The sequence below is a fragment of the Boleophthalmus pectinirostris genome, unplaced genomic scaffold (assembly GCF_026225935.1).
Source record: "Boleophthalmus pectinirostris isolate CB_2022bp ecotype Guang Dong unplaced genomic scaffold, ASM2622593v1 HiC_scaffold_9, whole genome shotgun sequence".
Classification (NCBI taxonomy): domain Eukaryota; kingdom Metazoa; phylum Chordata; class Actinopteri; order Gobiiformes; family Gobiidae; genus Boleophthalmus; species Boleophthalmus pectinirostris.
In genome coordinates this window covers 23956487-23976455 of record NW_026571541.1, presented here as the reverse complement: position 1 = coordinate 23976455, position 19969 = coordinate 23956487, and the positions used below count along the sequence as shown (strand labels likewise).

The 19969-nt window shown below is 39.3% G+C and overlaps 1 protein-coding gene across 3 annotated transcripts in view; it reads right to left on the bottom strand.

Moving 5' to 3' along the window:
• Nucleotides 1–19969, bottom strand: part of LOC110174245 (cGMP-dependent 3',5'-cyclic phosphodiesterase) — a 183697-nt gene that overhangs the window by 30038 nt on the left and 133690 nt on the right. For 2 of the 3 annotated variants that reach the window (XM_055166992.1, XM_055166994.1), the window contains exons 3-4: nucleotides 7057–7146; nucleotides 6059–6147 (exon numbers count right to left, since the gene is read on the bottom strand). In XM_055166992.1, the coding sequence (XP_055022967.1) occupies nucleotides 6059–6147; nucleotides 7057–7146 (179 nt within the window). Of the gene's footprint in view, nucleotides 1–6058; nucleotides 6148–7056; nucleotides 7147–14588; nucleotides 14634–19969 lie in introns of those variants that run through there. The other variant, XM_020940309.2, reaches the window with a different exon arrangement.

The following is a 19969-nucleotide window of genomic DNA, read 5'->3' as shown; positions in this document are numbered from 1 at the left end:
TATATTTCCTTGCTTAATTCTTTTTTTGTCTTTCTTTCTATATGTTACAATTCTCAACATACCACTTTATATATGCAGAAACTCCCAAACAGAACCTCATCATCACTGTTGCCATCTCCTTATTTTAACCTTGTAGTCGACAGATTGGACATCCTGAGTTTCTGCACAGCTATGGTCCCCCTTGTATTCTGTTTTACATATTTCATTATGCATCTACTATTATGTAGGCCAACACATGGGAAAGTGTCAGAGATTACAAGACAAGGAAATCCCCGTGTGGTTCCCCCATGCCATACAGGAAACATTAGAGGATGATAATGAAAATTAACATAAGGGATATTTTTGCACTATATATGTTATTGTTAATCATTCACCATGGACTGTATAGAAGTAATACATATTTATGTCTTCCTAGTACAGATGTGTTAATGTGGTGTAAAGATTAAGTTAACCAGTATTTTAAAGGGCACGCATTATGCAACCTCAGTTTTTGATGAGGAATTTGAAGGTGCACTGTGTAACTTTTGGGATCGATCACCTACTTGTTTCTACGGATATGTCATAGCTCTACCAGAAATGTTCCACAGTATGCCATTAAACAGCTCCACAGGTGGTTTATAGCTCAAAAATATTTAGGAAAACAGGCATTCTGACTGTGAATGGGGTTGCCTCTCCACAGATCTGACCTGTAACTTGGTCTGGTTTGGTCTCCATGAAGATAGAAAGGTGTTAAGGTGCTGTACTGTGAAACTTTTCAGACAATGGAGAAAAGCATTTGATGGACACTCCACCAGAAAAGTTACACAACGCCTTGCCTTGAGTAGATGAGAATATAAAGAATGTAAGCCACAAACATGATAAAACATGATTACAGAACCATGTGTCCTTATCGAACACAATTTGGACACACAAATGCTCAGAACGAGCCCAGTGAAGGTTTATGGACCCAACTGAACAGGTCTAGAGTTCTATTTGTGAAGCATGAAATATTGAAACAAAAATAATTTCATCTCAGACAAAGGATAAGAGCAAGAAGACCTTGTAAACAGGAATAATAAAACAAGCATGAAACAAAATACCACTCCAGGTAAGTTTTTGATGAGGGGACACAATATAAGAAGTTAAAACCACAAAAAAGTCAATTTTGCATATGTGTCAGGACAGAAGTACATTTGTAGGAAGATATGAAAAAATATGTGTAAATAGCCGTACTGTATCAATTGTATAGCTACTGACAGAAACATGTCTGTCACAGCTTATTTTATTTCTTAAACCTTGGACACTGTGTACTTATTTTGCCACATTTCTTCTTTGCCATTTCTTCATTCAAGTATAACAAAAAATAAACAATCTGGCATGTTTGGCTGGACTTAGCATTTCAGAGTCTTTGTATCTTAAGGATGAGTTAATGGAGGTGCAAACTGGAGCCTGAACTAAGTGGCCTTCTGCAAATGGCTTCAACGGCTGTGTATTTCTACTATTTGTACCTGGGTATGCTGGGCTCAGATAACACCCTTATGTAAGCTGGTGCAACGCAGGGATACAAGAAACACAGTGTCCAAGTATAGTCCTTTTAATATGGGCCTTTAACCTTCATGCAGGTCGATAAATGTGATTATGTGATAGCTAAGGTGTAATGACAAGTCTGTGAAGAAAGATGACCATTCAGTGTCAATTCACCAAGGTGTCATTTCTGGTGTCCATCACTAAGATAAAAGGCTTTAAAATGCCAGTATTTTTTGGGATATTTTCCTAAGTTTGAACAAAGAAATTCTGAAACATTTGCCTAACAATTAATGTTTATATACAAGTAATTTTGATTTATTGATAAAGTCTTATTTACTACTGAACTAATATATAAACTTGAGTACCAATAAACAATTGGCTAAGGTAGGCAGCTCCTTTTAATGACCAACTCAAGATCTGAAGAAAGATCCCCGACACCTTCTGTTCCTAAAAGCCTGACAAACTGGCATTGGTCAGGAATACTTATAAACTAAAGTCTAGTATGTCTTTGGATGGAGGAAACTGGAATTCCTGGGCACAAAACTGATATGTAAATGAGCGCATTCAGCTAGTGCAAAAGTTTGAGTGCCTCTGCTCCTGTGGCTATTGATTGAAGTGTTGCGCAAATTAACATTTGCCTCTATTTCTGAACATTCTTGAAAAATGCTTGTGGCATCGGAGCAATGCAAGGACAGTGATGCACATCGTATGACCAATGTATCACCAATGACTGGACCCCACAGTCTCTGCTTTAGGACATGGGGCAGGCTTTGGGACATGGGAGAAACACGTGAAAGCCCAGTTTGATGAACAGCTGCTGTGGAATGCTCCAGTTCAGTGCCAGAGTGTCACAAGTAAAGAATTAATATTTTATTACTCCTGCTTTGAAAAGCACATGTTATTATCTTATCTATCTTTGTGGGTTATTTTAAAGCATGTGAAATAACAATCCAATGCCATATAGGTGCACAAAGTAAAGCATCTATAATGTACAAAATGTTTGCAACTGTCTCTCCAGTGTGATATATTATCCCCTTTGCTCATAGTTGTAATACATTTGGCAGTGCACGCTACACAACTTCAGTAGCACTTCCTCTGCCTCAGATTTTGCGCATTTTGGTGAAAAAAGTTTTGAATATGCATTCGCTCAAAGGAGAAAAACTGCATTGTGTCTACTTTAGCATTTTTGTTTTGCTTTTGCTTTGGCCCTTAATGCCATACACTGGAACATTCTAGGCTTTGGATTAATGACTACAGGGAGACAAAGGCAGGCAGGCAGTTGCATAGTGCACAGTGCACCTTCAGGAATGACACTGTAGAATAACCAATTTTCAGCCAATTTCTTTCTACGTGCATGTGGCCATTGCTTGTAACTGTATATTCACAGAGGATCCCTCGCTCTTGTACTCTGTCCATGGTAGCTTTACCATGTTCACCACCACTGATCCCTGGTTTGTGTGGAAATGAAGTGTTAGGGAGCGGCTTCTTGTCTGACACTTTCATCAATAATGCAATGTTGGTTTTCTCTGCCATCATGCCGCTAGCATCAGCACTGTAGTCGCGGCAACAGGAGCGCACGGAGGCTTGGAGAGCTTCGGAGAGCACTTAAAAGCCGGAGACCGATTAACTTCTGAGTGAGGGACCCCAGGGCCACTGTCACCCTGGCTATTAGCCCTGCCATACCTCCAATGGGAGGGTCAGCAAGTGGGGGGGGGGGGGGGAGGGGGGGGGAGATGCAGTGAAGACCTGAGGGTGTATGTGGAAAGCATGTATGTGGAAAGCATGTTAATAGGAACAAAAGGATGGAAAAAGAGTATCACATGATGTGACATGAAAAAAAAAGTTTTTGCATTTAGCGCCAAGGCTGGAGTGTGATGTTGTGAAATGACAGAGAGATGTAATGGTGGGCTCCTCTCAGTACTGTGCTATAGATAGCTAAAGATGGAAAACAAAAATACTACGGATGTAACAATATCCAAATCTCACGGTACGATATTATCACGATATACATCTCACAGTACAATATTTATTGCAATATTTTGAAGAGGCTAATATAATTGTAGATGGGACACTTTTTTGCTTTAAAATACCTTGACAAGGATTTGGTGTGAATTATTTCTGTCATAATCCCAAGAATTCAAGTAAAAAACATATCTCTTCATGTTGTCTGCACTGAAACGATACATGGGATATGTAGTTCCCTATGTTTATAAGATGTTGCTACTATAAAGCTACGCATTTAAGCAAAGGAACTTGTAATTCGATATATTGTGACAGCCCATGATATTATTATGAGACTTTTGACGATACAATATCTAGTGCTGTCATGCGATTAAAAAAATTGAGAGATTAATTAATTATGATCTGTAATTAATTAATCTAATTAATCTCATTTTAATCTCACCTAAAAATTGCTGAGAAAAGCCTTCAATTTGAGGTATTTTCATTTAAATTCATTATTAATTACATTATTGTGGCAGATCAAAAAGACTAATATAGATTTAAAAAAGTGACTTTATAAAGTCATTTATTGTTTAACAAATCTCTCCAATTTGGCTGTTGAGCCCAAGTCTCCATGAATAAGAAACTGTTTGTTGTAAAGTAGCAAAGACGAGGAAATCTGAACATAATAACTTTTGTCTACTTAAAGACAATAAAAAGTCCAGTCTTTCCTTAACCATATTAAAAATATTACTGATAGAGAAATATATATGAGATCACTGGTTTTAGTCCTGGTTTAGACCTGGTTTAGACCTACTTTAGTCCTAGTTTAGTCCTGGAATGGATTAATCCTGGTTTTAGTCCTGGTGTTAGTTCTGGTTTAGTCCTGGTTTAGACTTGGTTTAGTCCTGGTGTTAGTCCTGGTGTTAGTCCTGGTTTAGTCCTGGTTTAGACCTGGTTTAGACCTGGTTTAGTCCTGGTTTAGTCCTGGTTTAGACCTGGTTTAGACCTGGTTTTAGTTCTGGTTTAGTCCTGGTTTAGTCCTGGTTTAGACCTGGTTTTAGTTCTGGTTTTAGTTCTGGTTTAGTCCTGGTTTAGTCCTGGACTGGGTTAGTCCCGGTTTTAGTCTTGGTGTTAGTTCTGGTTTAGAGACGCACAGGAGGAAGCGCGGTTTACGCAGCGTACGCGAGAAAACACGATCCACACGCGGCTCACGGGAGGACAGCGATGTCCGCGCAGTGTCTACGGAAGGAAACGTGGTCCACGCGTTCTCAGGTTAATGACGATGATGAAGGTGTGTGTTTGTGTGTATTTGTGTGTGTTTGTGTGCGTGTCCCCTCATGTGGCAGGTCACTATAGGACAGTAGTGCAGACATCATGAGCCTATGCAGGTTGTTTTCAGGCGATATTATATTTGTTATTTTCTTTTATATTTCACGTCGGGAGAATAATTTCCAAGACACGAATGTGTTTTTACCTGTGCGCTGCTGACTCTGTTCCACTGGCTCTTCGACCTTGTCCATTGTGCGACTGATGCCGCCAACGTTAACATGACGTTTACATCGCTGTTACTGCGCGTGTTTTGTGTGGCTTTCCGGCAATGAGTGGAATTACCGAAATAAAAAAATGTATAAATGTGTTTTGTGTGTGTGTGTTGTTGTCCCAACAACACGTAAAAACAGGTTTTATAATAAAGAAACTCACATACAGAAACACTAAAGTTAGAGATTAAAAATGAGATTAACGCGATTAAAAAACATAACGCGCTAAATATGACTGTAATTAATTAATCGCAATTAACGCGATAATTTGACACCCCTAACAATATCACGATATTTCGGTTATTTTATCCCTAAAAAACACTGTGATTTTTTTTTTTAAAGTGTACCGGACAAATTCACTGATTAATGTCACCATAGAAAGTTCTTTGAGATTGAAAAAGACATGTTTTTAATAGACCTAAGCAGTAGTTATATTTACCATCTTGCTACTATGAAATTGCCTTAATAATATAATTCATAAACACTGGTCATTTCAGGCCAGTGCTTTTAATTTTCAGGTACCAAATTATATGTTTGGATAAAAAGTGACAAGTGCTAAAAGAGTGGTATGCAGTAATTTTCTCAATATAAAGCTTTGGTTTTCTCCCATGCTATATTCTGTCACAACTGCTAGTTTATTATTATTCAGATTCTTTTCACAGTTCTGTTTCATCCCAAGTCCTTGGTGGGATTACTTTTCAAATAAAATTACTGCATCCTTTTGTCCCATCTCTTGGTAATGATTTTTAGTTTTTCAGTGTTAAATAAAAAAAATAAAAAATTAAATAAATGAGACAGCCTGTGTTTACTGCTCATGTCTGAGATCTGTCACATTTCTCTCCTTCTGGAGCACATAATCGTTCACACAACACCTGTATCTCCCACAGAGCAGCCCGACATTGGCACCTCTTTGTGATGTGGTCCTTCTCCACACGGCGAAGCAAATGAGTGCACAGCTGTGACTCTTTACCCCCCCCATTCCCTCACACACACAAGCACACACACACCCACACGTACACACATACAAACACACCCACACACATGTTGAGACAGGTGAGAGGAGAGCCCACCTGATCTTGCCCTCCGGTGGCAGTTCATGTGGAGGGTCTTCACATAACAGGCGCACTTCTCCCTCCAGCAGGTACACACACACACATTCCTGAAGGAAAAATAAACTGTATAGTTAATTTTATGCAGTTATGCTATCTATATTGTAATAGTAAAAGTAGGAATTAGGGCAACCACCTGTCCCTTTTTTGGGTGTCCTCTGCAGCCCTGTCCCTTGTCTCACTTACTGAGAGAATGTCTGACTTTTTTGGTGAATTTTCTGCATTGTAATATGTTGGCACCATAGACTATATATATATAAATTGACATAGCTAACGCACTAGCCACAATGTTCCAGATAGGAATTGAACATGGGCGCACTTCCAGCTCCATTGACTCTGGCTACAGTTCACTTTCTACTGAAAAAATGTTGCTTCTCTCTCTGTAACTGTGGTAGCCAGGCTTGTTATTCTGACCCTACAATGTTCATATTAACCAGTTCTACATGATCCTGGCGTTTTTATTTTGCTATTTTGTCTGTAGATCAAGATATGAACATTAATAAAAAAACAAATCAGGCGCCGTCTTTCCCCATGGTTGGTCCTGATAATGTTAGCAATGGTCGGAATTCCAAATATGGAACTCGGCTCCAAATTCACCCCTACAACTAAGAGCCTCGAAGAACTTCATTTGAATGGAGCCAAACACTATGGGCAACGTCAGACTCACCTACTGCTAGTCCAAATGTAAAAAAACCCTGAAAATCATAGATATTATTGCAGGTATTATCTATGAGCTAAATTTTTACACATTGGAGGTGGTCACCCTAGTAGTAACTTTCTGCCCCTATATGTATAAAGTTGCATCTATATAGTATTACTCATTTTGATGTCACTCTGTAATGCAATGTAATCTATTTACTGTAATAACCTTGTCATTTCTGCCTGTCTTCTCTGTACCCCCTTTCATTTCCAACAGCTCTTATATAATAAATAAAATATGCATATGTGTGTATGGGTACCGTGGAGGGCAGCAGCTCCTGGACACTGTCTCGTAGTGCGCCCCGAAGCGAACGCACATCCACCACCGCCGCCAGCCGCAGCAAAGCATCCTGGGAAAAATAAACACAGTCACATCAACAAATGCTTATGAACTGTGCCTCTGCAAGCCTCCGGTGCTGGCTTTAGTTTGTTGGTACAAGATTCATGTTGTTGCCGCTCTTCCCTCGATATTTCACTTGGCAAGGCACAAACAATATTTAAACAGGGACATTTTAGATCCAATTGATGCTCACTGGAGTTAAGAAATATGTCCCAAGGGACTTGAATTTGGATTTTGTGAAACGTTTTGGGGAATTCAGTCATCAGATTGTTTCTAAAATGGGTAGTGTGCATATGTGTAGGAGATTAGACCAACTGCGTGCTTCTAGCTGCTGCTGTTTTGGAAATCTGCAAAGCACTCAGCCTCTGGGGGCCCATTTGAAAAGACGATGGTTATCTTAATTGGATTCACCCTGTGAGCAGCCGGATTCAAATTAATACTGTATCTGCTTTTATCTGTGATGACATGTGTCTTTTAAGATGCCATTGTCGTGCACATGATTTGAGAGGACCTACAGTCAAGATGTCAAACACACTTCTGTCTTTGTACTTAAAAGTCTTGACAATGAGAAATTTCAATATTGAAAGACGGAAATAAGTTGTAATTTGTTGGATGAGTTGCCTTAAGAGGACGAGCAGAAATGATTAGGCTTAAAATGGTTGATTAAGCACAGTAATTGGGATTCAATGGAGTCTTCAGAGATTCCAGATACAAAAGTCTTTTTTTTTTTTTTTAGAAAAGCAGGCAGCACATTTTATTACAGTAGATATAGATAATAAATGATTTCCAACACTGCACACACTGCAGTACATTTAGATTCATTAGTAATAATAAATAGTAATGCTTTGCACTTGTAATGCACTTTACAGGCTTGTCGAAGCCTCTCAATACGCTACACTGCAGTCATTATTCATACTGTTCATCAACTAACTGCTGCCACAGCCACTCTGGGGCAGATTAACAGAAGAAGGGCTGCCAGTCTGTGCCATGTGCTCCTCTGATCACCACCACCGCTTACTCACATACAACAGTCATATAAGGTGGGTGTCACTCACATACAACAGTCATGTAAGGCGGATGTCTTGTTTGAGGACACAGAACTTTGTCTGAGCAAGAACTGATCCTCAGACCTTTAGATAGGTGGATGAGTGCCCTTACTACTACTACTTAGTGTACTACTACACTAATGAGTAAATAAGTAAATGTTCATCCTGTTCATTTCCTCTCTCAAAGAAAATAACATTTCTTCTTTTCATAAGGGGCCCTGTGGTGCATCTACCAAAACATGATGATTAAATGCATGCACTAACAAGGTGTTCAACCACAAACAAATGCTATTCATGCATGGGTACTTGTGAGAGAGGATGCCAAAATCCGCAGAGAAGAGCAACAAGTAGCACACTAGATGTAGATAATGCTCCTTTTCAATATTACACAATAAACATGATTCCATATTGTGACAAATTAGTTCATGTGAAGCTTCAAAGCAGATGTTGTGCTTAGGTAACTCAAGAAGGATAATTTCAGAGCATGAGACATATCCATATGTTGTAAAAAAAAAAAAAAAAAAATGCAGATGTCAGAGGGATTTCTACTTTCTATACTTTCTACTTTGCTTTTTAAGATTTTTTCTGTCATTCTGACATTAGAGTACCAGGTAGCAAGTATGAAACCTATGAGCTTATTTAATTATATTAAATAAAGCATTTGCACATTTTTCGAATAGAAAACTAGTGTATTTTACAATGTTTTACTCATAAAGATGATTTCTCAGACAAACACTTTGCCATCTCATCCTCTTTGAATCCACAGTGAGTCTTCCTAAATCCATGCGCTTCTGCTTATCTCTGTACATTATTACTACATGTCAGGGCTGTCTGAAATAACATCAGGGCAGGACTTTAACATTTGATCAAAGGGCTGGAAAACACTGTGAGAAATCTTTATGGCTTAAGACACAGTGGCTTAAAAACTGTGTTGAATGCAAATCGGACAAAAGCTGATAAAGGAGAGAATCTTTGCCCGTGAATGTCAGCTCTGTTCCAAATCATCCACAATCCTGTTTTGTTCTAGCATCTTGTTGCTTTTTCAAGTCTACAAAAAGCCCCTGCAGCTTCAGCCGGTGATCTAACACAACACGCACCCCCTCGGCTTTGCACATGAAGTAAACACGAATATTAACTGATTTGGAGAGTGAGATGAGTAAAGAGAGTGGAGTGTCTTCTTGTCGTTCCTGAGCACCCCGACTGGCTTATTACATACGATTAGATGAGATTAAATATGATTAACTATGATCACTCAATCAGGCTGCAGAGTGCTGTTGTGAATGTGGAAAAAGCTGTACTTCTGTCTGAATATCATAAAATGCTAATTCAAATAAGAAAGTATTTGAATGCGAGCAGACAAACAATTTCAAAGCTCTCCACCAATCAGATATCGAGGACTTGTTGAGCGGCCTGCCGGATCCGCAGCGCCTCAGAATTAGTAAAAAGAGGAAGAGAATTTGAACAAGCTTGCAATAAGGTGTGTGGCCAGGTAAATGTCAGGAGTGTTATGACCTTTCACAGTCATTTCTTGACGTTCACCTGTTTCCCATAATTCCCTGCACATGCAAAGGTCCTGGTAGGTAAAAACACTGAAATATACTGAGTTATTTGAAAAGAATACAAATTGTTTACTTTGGGGATTTATTGAACTCGGGGCAAACAGGCCTTACCTAAATAATTACAGACATCTTTGCATATTCATGCAGTACAGTTCAATACAATACACAGCTAATGAAAAAACAAACACACTTCAAGGCGACTCACCAGGACTAACAATGAATGTGATGTGTATGTGAATTAGTGAATAGGCGAGAGAGAAAAGGGGGTGGTCAGAGAGACCACTGGCACACACTGGCAGGCATGTTTCTGCCAGTAAGCCTCGTGGCAGCTGTGTCTACAGCAGTGGGTTTGTAGCTTAGGGTTTGTAGAGTGAACAGTAAAGCAATATAAAGTACTAACTATAATGCTTTATCTATACCAGTGCACACATCACTGGTCTTCTATAATGATGAAATAATTGGCATATTTACTGCTACCAGAAGTTTTAAGTTTTTATTTCTCTGAAGAAATGCATCAAGTTAGTGGGTAAGAATAAAACAACAGTAACATACTAAAATTCAAACTATCTGGAATCTGGAGAGCATGGTAGGCTGTTGGCTCAAAAACTGTATTTTGCTTTGTAAATATAATTAAACAAAAATGCCAGAATTTGTGTAAAGCTTCTGGTTTAGAGGACTAAATGATAATAATCAGTAAATCAAGAAATGTTTGCTTACTTCTTGAGGTCTGGAATCAATCCTTATAAAAACAAGTTTCAATAAATGAGTTTAAACATAAGGGTTGGCGTTATATTATGCTATTGTCTGATCTATGTTATAATGTTGTTTCTCTGAGTGTGTTTTTGATGAGGCAACAACATTATAACACGGCTAAAAGCTCACAGGAGTCAACTGTGTGAAATATAGGACCTTTAACCCTAAGTGTTTCAACCAATAACTTCCTGTCTCCCTCACCTATGTCTCTAATGACAGATGACATTTTGTAGGACAACCAGATGCACACATACAGTCCCTCAAAGTGTTATAGCTCTGTTTAGGTTGCAGTAATTGTTGCCGGTCATTACAACGCTCTGCGAGTGAAAGTTAATGGTGCAATTGCCATCCAGTATAATCCCTGTGTACACATATTAAAGTGATGTATAGATTAGGCAACAAAAGGTCAAACAAACATTTAAGTATAAATACACACGGCATTCTGTTCAATCGATATGCCTCCTCATCTGGAAAAAGACAGTAAGTGTTAGCCAGACTCAAGCTCAGCCTGACCTTCAAGAATGCACTATAGTCCATAGTGTGTCAGTGTGATAGTGTGTATCGGTACCTGGAGCTTATTTTGTTGTATTTTGTCTTGGATGGGCAACACACACACACACACAATTTTTTTTATGCAAATAGCTTTATTCCAAGTTTATTCCTGACAAAATAAACTAATATTTTTTAGTAATTTCTTTACTTGATGACTAATTTAATCTATCATAACTGTCTGGACTATTCAAAAACGTCAAACTCCACCTCTCCAACATTTCGTCAGACCACAGCTGTCATTCAGTTCTGCCAGTCTATATGCACACCGTGATATTTTCCCATATCAAATACTGTCGAACTACCTGGTCACATGCAAACATCACTACACTCAAACCACTAGAGACATTATATAAAAGAACAATAACACTTGACAGGGCACCAATCCATTATCATCACTGTGCAATATTAAACAAGCTCCAGCTCCTGAGCTGGGAAAACATGATTAAATACACAAATCTCTGTTTTCTGTTTAAAGTCATGAATGGTTTGTTGCCACCTCCACTTACACAATTCATTACTAGAAGATCATTTACAAACCAGGTCACCGGGGGGCAGTTACAGGGGGCTGCATAATTACACTCAGAAGGAGCTTATTTGGATAATCATCCAAATAAGTGCATTTACAAAAAATGTCATTAATGTAAACTGTCCCTGTCAATTAAATAAATAAACAAACAAACTGCACTACACAATTTTTTCCCCAGTCATCTTCATCCTTCTAGCCTAGGTAAGGATGGCAAGCAGGGTTGATGTCCAGCTTATGTGTACTCCTCTAGCTCCAAACAAACTTGGATACACACAAGAGGACTTCTATGGCTGATCCACAGAGAGGAAGAGGAACCATCTGCCCTCATCACAAGTGAAGAGCGGGAGATATCACTGAAGGAGTCAGAAGATCAGCTGCAGTAAACCAAGGTGGAGGAGCTCCAAGCCAGCCCAGATGGACAAGAAGAAGAAGAAGAGGAGGAGGAGGTGGTTTAAGTGGCAGCACTAGGCTTAGTCTCCTAGCACACCCTCAGGTCTACACATGACACACCTGTCTTTAACCAGTGTCTCTGCATCTGAAGTTGAATGCATATGATATATGATATGTTAACGTGTGGAATACATTTTTTATACAGGAAGACATTTCCATTCTTTGAATAACTGTTTCCATTACACAGACCACTATAACTGACTGTAATTCAGAATGTTAAGAGAATAGATTTTACACCAATGGCAGTATGCCCCACTTGCTCTCTAGGAATGTCCTTAAATCCCTATTAGAGTGCATCAAACCGCTCCTTGGGCTCACGTATAGTGTTATGTAAATGTGATCCCTATCAAGCAGCTGTTGAACAAGGCAGTGTCTGACCTGCTTACAAATGCTCACATGCTTCACCGTCCCGGGCCTTAAAACTGCTCCTTCTCAGTCATGTGCCATTTCCCTAGAGCACCACACTCATAAATCAGAGGTAATAGACGGGAGGAAGACTGGGAGAGCATAACTCCGAGCGGACGGCTAGCTGAGGAGTTTAATTAAGTCTACACGGACACAGCGCTAGAGGGCTAACAGCACATCAGCACCAGGATAATGCCAAGATCATTCCCAACTTACAACAACTAGGGCACAGTCATTCTTTCAAGGTTTTTCCTCCGTACGGCTGAAAATGCCCGGAGAGGCATTTATTAGCTATTCTCTTTCCAGTCGAAGCTGATTTTGAGATACATACAAAGCTGGCTGTTTGAAGCTGGGTTAAAACACAACTCGGCTTTCATCTCTGTCGTGCATTACCTCCGTCTGATCGCTAAAACCGTAATTGCACAAATAGGATGCACAAATGAATGAGGAAATTAATTTGTTTGAGGGATTTCAGTTTGATCCTGTGGTCGTCATGGAGATATTTATTAAAAAGGATTCATAAGGTCATTATAAAGCGCTGGCATGACATTATTTTTCATTAAGAGGAGCTGCACAAGCTTAACATAGCCAGGTCAAGGGAAAGTTCAAGAATTCAATGAAGTGCTAGGGCAAAGAATATTTTTAATAATAAAATCCAAAAGTGACAAGATACTTAAAATTTTGTGCGTCATTCATAATTGATGATGAGAAAGTCCAATGTCAGACAGGCCAGCGGCAAAAAACATAACTATAATATAATGTAACTATAACTATTCAGCCATTGGTGTATTGGATATTTTCATTTTATTCCAAAATATGCAGTTCTTATGCAATGCAATGTATTGTCTCAAAGAAACTTATTAAGGAACAAAAATTCGGTGTAAAAATATTCTCCATAAATTAATAAAATCTAAAATTCCAAAAGTCAATTTTTTTTCTACGCTAAATTTGAAGCATTTTAATTTTTATTGCAATAGTGCTTAAAATCTGACATAGAACTAATGATTTTACCTTCAGTCTCCAAAGCAGTAGACTCACCCAAATGAGTACACCATGTTTAGAGATGTGACACATGATGCTGACTAAATGAGGAGTGCCTACATTTAATTGAGTCTTAATTAATGACTGACTGTGGCTCCACTGCCTGAGACAATAATCTGAACAGCATGAGCCTCTGCCTGTGTGTGCAAACTCACATCTCTAATCATCGCCTAAATAAGTCCTGTCAAATTCAACTTTGAGATCCTTCTTACATCTGTAATTACTGTATAAAAATATTACCATAAAACTTGTCAGTAGTTTAGACTTTACATGAGCAGTAATGCTAATAAGAGATATGATACGGTACTATAAAGTGGCATTAATTATATTTACCAATTATTCACGCCACACCCAATGTTGGGAAACTACATCATTAACCACAGCTGCCACCCCGATCTTTGACCACCACCATTTATACACAGGCTGGGTAGGTGAAGTGTCTTGCCCAACAACACAATGACAGCGTGAACTGGTCTGAGCACTGACCTTCAAGCTGGTGGATTAGTGCCGCTGTCTAGTTTTATACTTTTTAGTTTTATACTCTGGACAACCTGAGGCAGCCCCCTTCATGGCCTTTGCCATCCACAAAGTGGTTGATATCAGTGGCTAACTGGATAATGGAGAATGTGTCTGATATGCTATTATATGATTACAGTTTTTTTATCCCTTATATAATACCTTGAATTCCCAGTATGCAGCTCTAATAATAAGCTTATTACCATCGAATGTAGTTTTAGCACGTCCCAGAGGTGCAGCCCAATCACAGCAGGATCAACAGAAACAATGGGAGGTAAGGAATAATGATGTCTCACTCATACATTGTTCATACATTGTCCTTGAAGCTTTTAAATGTGTCAAACCAATAGAGCAAATGATGTAACTCGCCCCTGTGTGCCTCCCTCACCGGTGGCATGTTTACTTAAGACACGTCAATAGGGACCTGCTGTTGACACACCATCATGCTACATACTGATGCAATTTGATCTTTTTCATTTGGTCTGTCAGTCCCTGAAGGCAGAATAACATGTTTAACTCTCGGAGGTCGAAGATTGGCTGTGATACCTGTGTTAGCATGAACATCGGGGAGTAGACAGGGATATATGATACATATGATACATACTACAGAGAGACGAGGAGGAGGAGCAGCACAAGGCCTCATATGATGCATTAGGTCCTGGTTGTTATTCCAACAGAGCCGGGTCTCCAGTAGCATCACTAACATACTGGAGACACATGCACTGTAGAATACAGCCAGGCCATGAGGATAGGCCATACACGCATATTAGAGATAGAAAGTCATAGATTATCTGTGTGAACCTGGAAATAAAACCATCAGCCTGTAGTAGGTCCACTTGAATTTTTAGTACTAGTGCTTGATATTTGATTTGTCTTTACAGGATCAGCAGATCAGTGAATACTATGTACTAAACCAGGACTAAACCAAAACTAAACCAGGACTAAATCAAAACTAAACCAGGACTAAAGCTGGATTAAAGCAGGACTATCAACATTCAGCACTAAACAATAAAATAAAATTATAATAACATTAAATAAATACATTATGGAAGAAAGTAAGTTGGCCATAAAGTTAAGAGTCACATACACTATCAAGCAGACCTGACATAACCTCAGCTTAAACCAGCAGAGAAGCTAACTACTTTGCCACAATACACCATCTTTGGCAACAATCATGACTATTTTAGCCCAACCTTTGGCTGACGCGAGTGCCAGAATGGTCTGAGTTCCTATTGCGTCCAATGTTACGTCAGGTGTCTAAAATGGCAAAGGGTAAAAAAGGAATATATATTTATCCAACTAGCAGGGGTCCGTACTACTCTGTCTATAATGATATGTCAGTGGATGCAACTTGTGCGTGGGAGGACATACAAGAGGAGCGTGTCCATGAAGAACTTTAATGAGCCAACTAGAGTTTGAGAAAGCCATACAGTTCAAATCAAGCCTACCAGGGACTATGGGTCAAAATGTATTAAACTGACCAACCAAAAGAGCAAATTTCATAAATATTATTTCGGGTGAATCTAGGGGAGTAGATGATGGACAGGCAGAGGTGGGGAAGAGACTATTGACACAGCAAGAACAAATAGTAAGGCAGTAAATGACAGAATAAACAGGGAAATCTAATCCTATAAAAAAGTATATTAAATTTACCCAGAGAGAGGCCATGAGAAGTCTGGAGATTGGCCAAGAAACTATGAAGAAGAGAAAGTCCCTTTGCCAGCGCATATGCGTGGCCATTTATAACTCCCCACATCATCAATCAGATCACATTTAAGGCGGTATTATTAAAACATCAGGCGTTAATTAGACTAGCAGAGCCCCCCGGCCAAGTTCCACACAAGCGTATCCATAACATATTCTGTTCCATTGATACGGAGCAAACCCCAGCGGGATAGGCCAAGGCAATCACATTTCCGCCTTAATGAACATCTGCCAATTCTCAGAGCAGGGCTGGTTTATCATCTGCAGGGACAGCGGGGGACAGGTACTCTTCATTGGTATAATATCTGAAAAGAATGACGTCACATCTAAAGAATCTACTCTACAATCTCCAATTCAAGTTAAAGACTATTTAACCATTGTGAAATAGAGCTATCTTTGTACAAGTCAGTGCTTTACAAGTGCTTCTTGAAAGTGGTTAAACATGTTGATTACTTGGCTTCTTGGTTTTTCATGTCAACCATGAATCAATAAGTCACTGCATTGAAATGCATCAGTCAAAACAGATGAGCTGAGCTTTTTACTTCAAGCAACAAGTGCAGTTGAATAAATAGAATAAAAATATTAGATGTTTCGTCATACTCTAACACTTATGTGATACTTTTTGAAATTTGTATTTAGTGGGCAACAGTAGCACAGTTGGAAGAGCGTTTGTCCACTGATCCAAAGGTTGGCGCCATGATTCCAGCTCTCACAGATGAATGCCGTCGTTATGTTCTTGGGCAAGACACTTAACCCACCTTGCCCCCAGTGTTTGTGTACATTGGTGTATGAACGTGTGTGTGAATGGGTTTCTTGATGTAAAACACTTTGAGTGCTTTGAAGGTGGAAAAGCACTTTATAAAAATGTGACCATTTACCATGACCAAAATCTAGTTATGAACTGTAAGTGATGACAGAGGATATTGTGCAGTGTTGTTGGCAGCTGTCTCCTCTCTGCAGATGAATAGACTTGGGCCTCATGTCTCTTTTGTGTGTCTGGGACTGATCCACACATGTCCTTTGTGTCCCTTGCTCCATCCTTGTTCGTCAGGGCCCTGCTGCTCTCTGCCTCTCTGACTGGGGACACTAATAATGGCTGCCGCTTGTCATTACCACAATTAGCCATGCACTAATGACACCACTGATGGTTAAGACTTCACAGCCTGGGAATGTCTTTCTTCCACTAATGCTGTACTTATGATCCGCTCGCCTGTGACTGTTATGGAGGCTATTGTTGTGCTGCTTAATGCTCGAACTACATCCAGCAATTGTCTACTTTCAGTGTTCATTCAATTAACAATATCGTAACAAGCAGACATAACCATACCCAGCTTACAGTCAGCTTTGTTATGAGTTTGGCTGGTCGAGTATGTGTCTTACTTCAAAGCCTTAGCTGGCAGGAAGTAGTAGGTAATACGCCAGTGTGAGGAGCAAGGCCTGCATCTGCTGCCACAAGTGAAGAGATTTGCATGAAGCTAAAACCAATGGTGGCTATTTGGAAAAATGCTAAACTGCTCACGGAGACATTTGAGCACTGACATAATTTAAACACACTTGGTGTTGTGTTTTGTTTCATTCACAAAGGTTTGAGAAACCCTTTATTATTAGTCTGTCTGTATCTCCAAACAAGAGGTCTGCTTGGGACAGAATTTTCAGTCCCGCTCCTGCCTGCACCCGCATGGTGCAGTCCCACTCCCGCCCGTTTCCACAAAGAGATGTGATTTTCAGTTCTGCTCCCACCCGCACTTGCGATACTTTACCTCGCTCTCTCCCGCAAATCCTGCAAGATGGGGACATTCACTTTCTTAAACTCTATCCAGTACGGAGAAGCGAAAAGGAATTGTCTAAAATGTGCATGAGATTAAACCACATTTGCAAATTTAAGCTGCTTAAAATGTTTTTATTAATGCCAAATAAAATATCCAGCACACATGATGTATGATAGGCATACTTTAATAATGTGTATATTTTACTTTACACTCATATTTAGTTTGCGGGACAGCAGCTTATCATCCCACCGGCCCGCTCCAGCATTGTGCAGTTCTGCTCCCGCCCGCACCCGCATTGTGCTTTCAAAATGTGTCCCATGCCGCAATGTTTTGCATCAGGAGTGCAGGGCTCTACTCCAAAACTCAAAATGCTCTGTTCCACCTTGTGATGTCATCTGGTGGTAGTTTTCAAGTTAACAGTTACCTTTTACCTCTAAGTTCAGTAGAGACAATTCCAGGGCTGGAATTACCCACATGATTCTAGTGAAAGTGTCTGGAGTTTAAAAACACAGTGGAGCGCTGTCTGTAGTTTTTTAGTTTGAGAGAAGAACTCAGCCCAAATATGCAGGGTTTGTGTGTAAAACGTGTGAATGAAATAAAGCAGAACTCCAGGTATGTTTGTGATGAGAAAACAGCATGATAACAGATTAGAGAACAGTGTAGTTTAAACAAGTCTGGTGAAAGTGTGGTTTAAAAACAGGTAGGGGCTTCATGTATTAGCATAACAATGAGTACAATATATCCTCCTTAACAATATATTTAGTCAAATAACTTAGCAAACGCTACATCTAGGGTAATTCTTTATAGCAACTAAAACAGTACGGGACAATTCAATCTTTTGTCATGATGACATGGAGTCTAGATGCCACATTTTGACAATGTCATAATAGAAAACACCCCCAACAAAGACGGCACTGTTTTTATTTCTGCTTTTGTTACAATGAAATGCTAAGTGCCTCCTGTAATTTTGATGGTGCTGATTATCATTTGTTGTAGCTGAACCATTGGCCTCCCTTCAAATGTCAACAACTGCCAATCTGTGCGCTGAAAATATCATGGTCACCCAAATGGTATGTAAATGCAACACGCACATCATGCAACACCGTGCTTGTAGTCACTATTATGCTTTAAATTAAAATGAATCAATATTCGCAGCTGTTATAACCTTAAAATAACTAAAACTATTCCCGTGGGCACCAAAATTGGGTACATTCGTCATCCTTTCCCACAGACTCATTTGCTCATATATTTTGTGTCTGTGTGTCACCTGCCTGTCTCTCCGTTGGGTCCCTTAGATCCCATTCTGTATTGTACGTGTGGCAGTCTTGTCTCCTCAGCAGGTGTGTGACAGAGGCGCTGGCGTCATGAGCCTGTTGTTCTATTTTAATCTGTCCTCCTCTGTGCAGGAACAGACACCCACACGCCCGCTCACTCGCACCCTCTGCCTGGCACCCGCTTCTTATAGCAAACCTTACACCCTCCATTGCAGTTTGCCCAGCGTCAGTTTGTACTCTTAATCCCAACATACTATAAACATTCTTTGATGACTGTGCATCAAGCAAGATTTAAGTTTTCTTCATTTTCTTCCTAAAATGTTGCTTTCATGTGACATCCCAATACTATTAGAATCCCTTTAAAACTGAGATGGAGCACAGGTCAGACTAGTAAATAGTAGAATTTGCTGTTTAATTGCCAGATTGCAAATTTATTGACCTGTTTTTTTGTTTGTTTGTTTTTTTTTTTTTTTTTTTCATAAAATCACTGTAATTACTGGGCTTATCCACATGAAACAAAAAACAGCACAAGGTCTGACATCTTCTCAGCCAGTATAAATAAATAAAAGGGTAATATTTTTTTCACAATAGCTTCAGAAAGTGGTGCCATTATTCAACCCCAAAGTCATGATTGTTGTCAGTTGAAAGGATTTGCAGCCTCAAGATTAATATGGCAAGTTTGTGGAGCCAAGCTCTAACAAATAATCATAAGAACCTGCGTATCATAAGTTTGGATATTTCTCTCAAAGGCAGTGAATCACTGATAGAGTTATATATAGAGAGTTATATACCCTGTCCTCCATCTGAGATTAGGACATCATCAAATTGTAAATTGTAAACACAACCTGAGGAGGAATGTAAGGAGTATTAAACCATGTTAATGAGCAGGACTGTTTGAGGTTCAAGCTTTCCATAGTTCATGCTGCAAAACACTACAGCATGAACTATGTAAACACAAACACAAAAGTCACTTACCTTTCCAGCATGTGTCAATTTGTCTAAAGAACTCAAGATGGAACGTAAAAACCACCATTACCACAGAAATCCATCATGTTTGTGACAGTAGTGCAAAACTCTCATAGAGATATTTTAGCCAAAACAACATTAAAAAGTAAACAAAAATGCGGTGTAGTAACCCTAAATAATAATTTACTGCTGCTGTCACCATTGTGTCAGAAAACATTTGAGTAAGGCTGGTATTTAACATTTTAAAATCATTGGTTTAACATTATGCTCAC